Source organism: Rhinopithecus bieti, unplaced genomic scaffold, assembly GCF_001698545.2.
Source record: "Rhinopithecus bieti isolate Rb0 unplaced genomic scaffold, ASM169854v2 scaffold_33432, whole genome shotgun sequence".
Taxonomy (NCBI): domain Eukaryota; kingdom Metazoa; phylum Chordata; class Mammalia; order Primates; family Cercopithecidae; genus Rhinopithecus; species Rhinopithecus bieti.
This window is the reverse complement of record NW_016814481.1, coordinates 643,906-653,298: the sequence shown is the minus strand read 5'-3', so window position 1 is coordinate 653,298 and position 9,393 is coordinate 643,906. Positions and strand designations below refer to the sequence as shown.

The 9,393-nt window shown below is 51.4% G+C and overlaps 1 protein-coding gene across 1 annotated transcript in view; it reads left to right on the top strand.

The window, feature by feature from the left end:
- The window catches only part of PRKACA (protein kinase cAMP-activated catalytic subunit alpha), a 24,909-nt gene that overhangs the window by 9,275 nt on the left and 6,241 nt on the right, over positions 1-9,393 (top strand). Inside the window, exons 2-6 of the mRNA XM_017851215.1 lie at positions 1,063-1,124; positions 1,585-1,713; positions 5,181-5,279; positions 7,593-7,675; positions 7,722-7,779. Coding sequence (XP_017706704.1) covers positions 1,063-1,124; positions 1,585-1,713; positions 5,181-5,279; positions 7,593-7,675; positions 7,722-7,779 — 431 coding nt within the window. The remainder of the gene's footprint in view (positions 1-1,062; positions 1,125-1,584; positions 1,714-5,180; positions 5,280-7,592; positions 7,676-7,721; positions 7,780-9,393) is intronic.

Sequence of the window (9,393 nt, the reverse complement as noted above, 5' to 3'; positions counted from 1 at the left end):
AAAAAAAAAAAAAAACTAGCTGGGCAAGGTGGCGGGTGCCTGTAGTCCCAGCTACTTGGGAGGCTGAGGCGAGAGAATGGTGTACACCCAGGAGGCGGAGCTTGCAGTGAGCCCAGATCATGCCACTGCACTCCAGCCTGGGCGACAGAGCGAGACTCCGTCTCAAAAAAAAAAAAAACCACCCCACTTTACAGATGAGAAAAACTGAGGCCTAGAGAGGTGAGATCAGTTGCCCAAAGTCACAGAGTTCATCGGAGACCAGGCTGGACTCTGAACTGGATCTTGTCCCCAAGTCCTGGCCCTTAGCCACTTTGCTGGGCTGCGTCTCAGCAGAGATAAGAATGACTGTTTTCAAGCCTGTTTTCTGGGTTGTTAAACGGACACAATGGATACAAGGCAGGTTGCCGAGCGAGTCAGATGAGACAGTGTAGACAGCAGCCGGCACAGGGTCTGCCGGGGAAGTTTCAATGTTAGCCAGGCGGTGATGTTCGCCTTGGGATGCCGTGGGGCCGAGGAGTGGGCATCGGGCGAGACTTCCCTTGAACCAGCTCTGGAGCAATGCCCTTGCGATTGACACGAGAGGAACAGGGCCAGCTGGGGGCCAAGGTGACAGCTGAGCCCCCCAAGGGCGCCTGCTACCCGAGCCCCCGAGGCCTCCATCTCAGGCCCGGCCTCCCCAGAGAAGGGGCCAGAGGAACAGCCAAATCCCAAGGCTATAAATACCTCGGCTGGCGTCGGCCCTGGCCATGGAATGTCGGTCAGAACTGGGGCGAGTGGGGGTGGGCTGGCCTGCCTGGGTGCCTCCCTCCGTTCCCCTGGGAGTGACCCCTGAGACTCTCTGTACCCCACTTTGGATGGAGTAGCAGCTGGATCCCACCTCTCTGTAGCAAGGGAGGCCCAGGCCACGGCCCAGCCAGGGGCCCCAGAGGCACCATAAAAAGGTCAGGCTCTAGGTTGAGGGAACTGTACCCTAATTTCTACCAAGTATCTCCCCAGAAATCACCTGAACCCGCCCCGGTGAAATGGAGGTCTCTGTCTAACTCTCCCCTCTCTCCCTTTCAGTGAAAGAATTCTTAGCCAAAGCCAAAGAAGATTTTCTTAAAAAATGGGAAAGTCCCGCTCAGGTAAGGCCACCGGGTACAGAGTCCAGGGAGGGGTGAGCTGGTGACCCCCAGCCCCCTGGCTGCATCCCAGCAACACAGCTAGAATTTCAGAAACTCCGTAGAAGGCTTCAGACCCTCCCCATTCACTCCCTAGGTGCCCATGGGGGCTCCTGTGTGGAGACACCTGACTGCCCAATGCCAGGCACCCCCATCCCACCACCCCTTCCAACGGCCTGCCCCTGCTCCCAGCACAGCTGCCAGCAGCTCCCAGGCCCCAGGCCAGGGCCGGATCTGGCCCCTGCCACCCGCCTTAAGGAATGCGCCCTCTGCCATCTTGATTTTCCGCCCCCGTCCTCAACCCCGCTGACCCTACGTGCTCCCCAGGGCCCCCTCTGCCGGTGACAGAGGGGATGCCTCAGACCTTAGCCCAGCAGGCCGTGGGGAGGATGCACCCTGAGCCTGCCGACCCCTCTGCCCACAGAACACAGCCCACTTGGATCAGTTTGAACGAATCAAGACCCTCGGCACGGGCTCCTTCGGGCGGGTGATGCTGGTGAAACACAAGGAGACCGGGAACCACTATGCCATGAAGATCCTCGACAAACAGAAGGTGAGGTGGCCCGTCCTCGCCTTTGCCTGGACTGTGCCCACTCCTTGGAGTGCCCTATCCACCCATTCACTCACTTGCTTTGTTTTTTTGAGTCAGATCTTGCTCTGTTGCTCAGGCTGGAGTATAGTGGCGCAACCTCAGCTCACTGCAACCCCCGCCTCCCTGGTTCAAGCGATTCTCCTGCCTCAGCATCCCGAGTAGCTGGGATTACAGGCGCCCGCCACCACACCCAGCTAATTTTTGTATTTTTAGTAGAGACGGGTTTTCGCCATGTTGGCCAGGATGGTCTCGAATTCCTGACCTCAGGTGATATACCTGCCTCAGCCTCCCAAAGTGCTGGGATTATAGGTGTGAGCCACCACGCCTGGCCACTTGCTTTTTTGCGGGGAGACAGGATCCTGCTCTGTTGCCCAAGCAGGAGTGCAGTGACGTGATCATAGCTCACTGTAGCCTCAAACTCCTGAGCTCTTCCCGAGTAGCTGGGACTACAAGCACATGCTACCATGCCTGGCTAATTTTTTTTTTTTTTTTTTTTTTTTTTAGGCAGGGGGTCTCTTGCTATGTTGCCCAGGCTGGCCTTGAACTCCTGGCCTCAAGTGATCTCCTACTTCAGGCTCCCAAAGCGCAGGGATTATGGACATGAGCCACCACGCCAGGCTCACCCACTATTCCCCAAGCCCCCATAATGTGCCAGCTCCAAGGGTCAGAAGGGCCCTGTGCTGCCTTCCCAAAGCTCCCTCTCCAGGCCAGCCATGAATTCAAAGCCAGGCACTGTGACACAGGGTCAGACACCAGTCCAAAGGGAGGAGGCCAGGAGCATTCTTGGGGGAAGCGGTGTTTACGTGGACTTTCTTCCCGTAAATATTTTTGTGATCCAACTTTATACCGGGCACTGCTATAAAGCAGCAATATAACCAACAGAAGTGTAACCCAAGCCACAGAATTGATTTTAAATTTTCTCTTTGCTCCATCATAAACAGTAAAAAGAGCCAAGCATGGTGGCGCATGCCTGTAGTCCCAGCTACTAGAGAGGCTGAGGCAGGAGGATCACTTGGACCTAGGAGTTCAACTCCAGCCTGGACAACACAGCCAGACCCCATCTCTAAAAAAAAAAAATTGTAATTAAAAAAGAAAGTGAAAGAAGCAGGTGACATTCATGAAATTCATTTTAATGACATGTTTGGGGCTTTTTTGTTTTTTTTTTTTTGAGACAGAGTCTTACTCTTGTCACCCAGTGGCATGATCTCAGCTCACTGCAACCTCCACCTCCCAGGTTCAAGTGATTCTCCTGCCTCAGCTTCCCAAGTAGCTGAGACTGCAGATGCCGCCACCACGCCTGGCTAATTTTTGTATTTTTAGTAGAGACGGGGTTTCACCATGTTGGTCAGGTTGGTCTCAAACTCCTGACCTCAGGTGGTCTGCCTGCCTCGGCCTCCCAAAGTGCTGAGATTACAGATGTGAGCCACCGCACCCAGCCTAATGATATGTTTTAATTAAGCCAGTATATCTATAGTATTACCGTTTCCATATATTATCAATGTGAAAATATCATTAATGAAACATTTTACATTCCTTTTGTTTTTGTCCCAGTCCTTCATGACTTCGGAAATATTTCCTTTTTTTCTGTACTGAAGTGTCTTTAAAATCCAGTGTCCATTGTATGCTTACAACAGGTCTCAACTCTGAGGGTACATTTTCCTGGAAAGAGGAGAAAAAGCAGAGAAGTTGAAAAAGCTAATTCAGGCCTGGCGCAGTGGCTCACGCCTGTAATCCTAGCACTTTGGGAGGCCGAGGCAGGCAGACCATGAGGTCAGGAGATCGAGACCATCCTGGCTAACACAGTGAAACCCCATCTCTACTAAAAATACAAAAAAGGTAGCCGGGCATGGTGGCGGGTGCCTGTAGTCCCAGCTGCTCAGGAGGCTAAGGCAGGAGAATGGCGTGAACCCGGGTGGTGGAGTTTGCAGTGAGCCGAGATCACGCCACTGCACTCCAACCTGGGCGACAGAGCGAGACTCCATCTCAAAAAAAAAAAAAGAAAAAAGGAAAAGCAGATTCACATGCCCAAGTTGTTCCAACTATGCCTCAAAGTCACCAGTACCTACATCAAGTGTTTAATTTTTGTTTTGTTTTGTTTTGTTTTTGAGATGGAGTTTCACTCTTGTTGCCCAGGCTGGAGTACAATGGCGTGATCTCGGCTCACGACAACCTCCGCCTCCCGGGTTCAAGCGATGCCTTAGCTTTCTGAGTAGCTGGAATTACAGGAACCCGCCACCACGCCCAGCTAATTTTTTAATATTTGTAGTAGAGACAGAGTTTCACCATTTTGGCCAGGCTGGTTGTTTGTTTTTGAGACAGGGTCTTGCTCTCTTGCCCAGGCTGAAGTGCAGTTGGGCTCAAATGATCCTCCCACCTCAGCCTCTGAAGCTGCTGGGACCCTAGTCGTGCCATGCCCAGCTAATTGCTTTTTGTTGTTGTTGTTGTTGTTGTTGTTTGTAAAGATGGGGGTCTCGCTACATTGCCCAGGCTAGTCTCAAACTCCTGGGCTCTGGCGATTCACCTGCCTGGGCCTCCCAAAGTGCTGGGATTACAGGCGTGAGCCACCATGCCCAGCTGGTGTCAGTTTTTACATTTATATTTTAGATACTTAAAATGTTTGAATTTGGCTCCCCAGCCGACCAGTCACATTTCAAGGGTCCAGCATCCCCCTGTGGCTAATGGGGACTGAACTGGGCAGGGCAGGTATAGACTGTGAGGACACAGCTATGTGAGCAAAGCAGTTGACAGCTAACCAAGGGACTAGGCTGACTACGTGTGACACACCAGCCTGACATCAGCCAGCTGTGTGACCTTGGGCAAGTCACCTCCCCTCTCTGTGTCTGGTCTTCCAAACTGGCGTACTCCCAGCATGGGCCTCTAGGGCTCCTGTCCTGATTCAGTGAGAGAGTAGGTGCCAGGTGCCTGCTCATGGCATCTGCTATTAGGAGACAGCTGATGGCTGAGGAGCAGTTAGCCTGAGGTTCAGGTTGCTGTGTGGAGTGATCTAGACAAGAAGCCACCCCTTGGGCTTCTCCTGCCTGTCTTTTCAATTTCAGTTCAGCTGCCCCTTCCTCCAGGAAGCCCTCTCTGATTCCCCCTTCCCCAGACCATGCCAGGTACTTTACATGGGCTTCTTGGGGGCTGCTTCTCCACAACCCCAAGATGCACTCCACCACAGCTCTGACCTCTCTGGGGGTAACCCATGTATTCTTTGTCCTGGACTTTGTGCCCTGCAAGGACAAGCAGCCCCTAGCCTCCCTGATGCTGTGTCCTCAGCATCAGCCAAGGGCCCGACAGGCCACAGGCACACAAATGATTCTGGCTGAAGGAACCGGCCTGGCTCTGGCATCCCTAGTTCCAGGCATCAGGGGAAATGAGTCCCCTCTCACCTCCCCCTCCTCTCTGCCCTCCCCTCCCACCCTTCCCAGGTGGTGAAGCTGAAACAGATCGAACATACCCTGAATGAAAAGCGCATCCTGCAAGCCGTCAACTTTCCGTTCCTCGTCAAACTCGAGTTCTCCTTCAAGGTGGGGTCCCAGTGGCCAAGGGGCAAGGTCACTGCACTGGGTCCCAGCCTTCTGGCCTCCAGGGCTGGGGTCGGAGCTGAGGACAATCAGTGGCTGCCCTCTTTTGTGGAAGAACAAGATCCCTGAAGGAGGGAAACCAGGGGACAGGAGTCAGGCTGGGACTCTGGTAGACCCAAGTTCAGTTCCTGGGCCAGCCAATTTGTAGCTCGATACCCTTGGCAAGTCACCCAACCTCAATAACATCCCTCAAAAGCAGCACCTGGTTTATGGCAAGAGCCTGACCCAGGAGCACAAATGCTGTCCCAGGCAGCCAGGGCTCAGTTCCCAGCTCAGTACTTCCTGATGTGTGGCCCCAGGCAAGAGACTTATCTCCCCGAGCCTCAGTTTTCTCATCTGTAAAATAAAATGTGGATCATACCAGTTCCAACCTGGTGGGGTTGTCATGACAGTTGCAGGCACGTCTTGAGCACCCTTTGGGAGCCGTTTTGGGTGCCATCCAAAGCTGTAGTCATGAGAAACAGGAAAGGCCACTCAGGGCCAGCTTCATGGGCGTTCGACCCAGAGAAGCACAAGGGTCTATGCTCCAAGGGACCCCACACCTAGTGTAATGCTTTGCTGCTGCTGCTGCTGCTGCTGTCTTGAGATCTGTAATAATTTTTTGTTGTTGTTGAGACAGAGTCTTACTCTGTGGCTCAGGCTGGAATGCAGTGGCGCGATCTTGGCTCACTACAACCTCTGCCTCCTGGGTTCAAGCAATTCTCCTCCTGAGTAGCTGGCATTACAGGTGCCCACCACCATCCCCAGCTTATTTTTGTATTTTTAGTAGAGACAGGATTTTGCCATGTTGCCCAGGCTGGTCTTGAACTCCTGACCTCAAGTGATCTGCCTGCCTTGACCTCCCAAAGTGCTGGTATTACAGGTGTGAGCCACTGTGCCCAGCCCAGCCTATTTTTTTTTTTTTTTGACATGGAGTTTGGCTCTTGTTGCCCAGACTGGAGTGCAATGATGCGATCTCGGCTCACCACAACCTCCGACTCCCGGATTCAAGCAATTCTCCTGCCTCAGCCTCCCAAGTAGCTGGGATTACAGGCATGTGCCACACACCTGGCTAATTTTGTATTTAGTAGAAACGGAGTTTCTCCATGTTGGTCAGACTGGTCTAGAACTCCCGACCTCAGGTGATCTGCCTGCCTCGACCTCCCAAAGTGCTGGACTTGCAGATGTGAGACACCCTGCCCAGCCATTTATTTATTTATTTTTTATTTATTTATTTATTTATTTATTTATTTATTTTAGACAAGGTCTCATTCTGTTGCCCAGGGTGGAGTACAGTGGTGCAATTACAGCTCACTACAACCTTTGCCTCCCAGGCTCAAGCAATCCTCCTACCTCAGCCTCCTGAGTAGCTGGGACTACAGGTACATGCCATGATGCCCAGCTAATTTTTGTATTTTTATAGAGACAGGGTCTCACTATGTTGCCCAGGCTGATCTCAAACTCCTAGGCTCAAATGATCCACCCACCTCGGCCTCCCAGAGTACTNTATTTATTTTTTATTTATTTTTTATTTATTTATTTATTTATTTATTTATTTATTTTAGACAAGGTCTCATTCTGTTGCCCAGGGTGGAGTACAGTGGTGCAATTACAGCTCACTACAACCTTTGCCTCCCAGGCTCAAGCAATCCTCCTACCTCAGCCTCCTGAGTAGCTGGGACTACAGGTACATGCCATGATGCCCAGCTAATTTTGTATTTTTATAGAGACAGGGTCTCACTATGTTGCCCAGGCTGATCTCAAACTCCTAGGCTCAAATGATCCACCCACCTCGGCCTCCCAGAGTACTGGGATTATACAGGCATGAACCACCACACCCGGCCCTCCATAATAATTTTTTAACCAGGGGCCACCTTTTTTATTCTGGGTCCCACTAATTTTGCAGTCCATCATGATCCCATTTTACAGATGACAAAACTGTGACCTCAAAGCCTTACTCAGGCTCCCAGAGCAAGGTACTACAGAGTTCACTCTCTGGCCAGGGCAGGCTAACCAGCTCCTGACATATCTATGAGCCAGCCCTCACTTTCACCCATTAACAGCAGGATAAGGGTCGCCCCTGCTTCCTGGGCAGAATGAAATGCAACATGTGGGTTCAGCCAGCAAAGCATCTGGTCCCTAGAACATGATTCCTACGGAGAGCCAGGATCACTGTTGTCATTTAATGTTTGAACACCAGCCAGGAGGCCCCCAAGGCCTTCAGATAGGGTCCAAGTCTCAGGGAGTGGGCCCTTGACCAGCCACTGCTTCCCACAGGACAACTCAAACTTATACATGGTCATGGAATACGTGCCCGGTGGGGAGATGTTCTCACACCTACGGCGGATTGGAAGGTTCAGGTAAGCAGGCCACCCCCCATCACATCAGGCTGTCGGGTGTCCACAGGTGCCAGTGCACGACCAAGCCCCCTGGGAATGCAGAGGAGTCCAGCATGCTTGAACATGCAGGTGGTCTCCCAGGACCCTGTGGGTTTCTGTTTCCCCTACGCTGAGGAATGTGTGATATTTCAACCACCACAAAACAAAACAGAGCAAACATGGCAACTTAGGTGTCCAAACTTTAGTTGGTCCCAGGCGTGGTGGTTCTCACGGGCACTTTGGGAGGCCGAGGTGGGCAGATCACCTGAGGTCAGGAGCTCAAGACCGGCCTGGCCAACATGGCAAAATCCCTTCTCCACTAAAAATACAAAACTTAGCTGGGTGTGGTGGCAGGCACCTGTAATCCCAGCTACTCAGGAGGCTGAGGCAGGAGAATCATTTGAACCCAGGAGACAGACATTGCAGTGAGCTAAGATCACACCACTGCACTCCAGCCTGGGTGAGAGAGTGACACACCATCTCAAAAAAAGAAAAAAAGAAAAAAATGAAGTTGTTGATTTTGTGCATTTTTTGAGCCCCAAAAGGTGGCATGCATCTGTAATCCCACTACTCCTGAGGCTGAAGCGAAAAGATCATTTGAGCTCAAGAATTTGAGACCAGCCTAGGCTACATAGTGAGGTTTTGTCTCTCAAAAAAAAAAAAAATTGGTGGGGCGTGACAGCTCACGCCTGTAATCCCAGCACTTTGGGAGGCCGAGGCTGGTGGATCACAAGGTCAGGAGATCGAGACCATCCTAGCTAACATGGTGAAACCCTGTCTCTACTAAAAAAATACAAAAAAATTAGCCGGGTGCGGTTGCGGGCGCCTCTAGTCCCAGCTACTTGGGAGGCTGAGGCAGAAGAATGGTGTGAACCCGGGAGGTGGAGCTTACAGTGATCGCGCCACTGCACTCCAGCCTGGGCGACAGAGCGAGACTCCATCTCAAAAAATAAAATAAAATAAAAATTACACTATTATTTCATTTTATATAGATCAATCGTTTTATATGTGTAGATTTTAATACATATTTTTATACATAAAATAAAACTATATACATAAATTTGTAAGTTTAAGATACAGGCTGGGTACTGTGGCTCATGCCTATAATCCCACTTTGGGAGGCCAAGGTGGGCAGATTGCTAGAGCCCAGGAATTTGAGACCAGCCTAACATAGCAAGACCCATCTCTACAAAAAGTAAAAGAAAAAATAGGCTGGGCACAGTGGCTCATGCCTGTAATCCCAGCACTTTGGGAGGCCGAGGCGGGTGGATCACCTGAGGTCAAGAGTTCGAGACCAGACTGACCAACATGGTGAAACCCCATTTTACTAAAATACAAAAATTAGCTGGGCATGGTGGTGGGCGCCTGTAATCCCAGCTACTCAGGAGGCTGAGGCAGGAGAATCGCTTGAAACCGGGAGGTAGAGGTTGCAATGAGCCCAGATGGCACCATTGCACTCCAGCCTTGGCAACAAGAACGAAACTCCATCTCAAAAAAAAAAAAAAAAAAAAAAAAAAAAAAAAAAAAAATTAGGTGTGGTGGTACATTCCTGTAGTCCCAGCTACTGGGGAGGCTGAGGTGGGAAGATCACCTGAGCCTGGGAGGTCAAGACTGCATGAGCCGGCCAGGCGCGGTGGCTCACGCCTGTAATCCCAGCACTTTGGGAGGCTGAGGCAGGCGGATCACGAGGTCAGGAGATC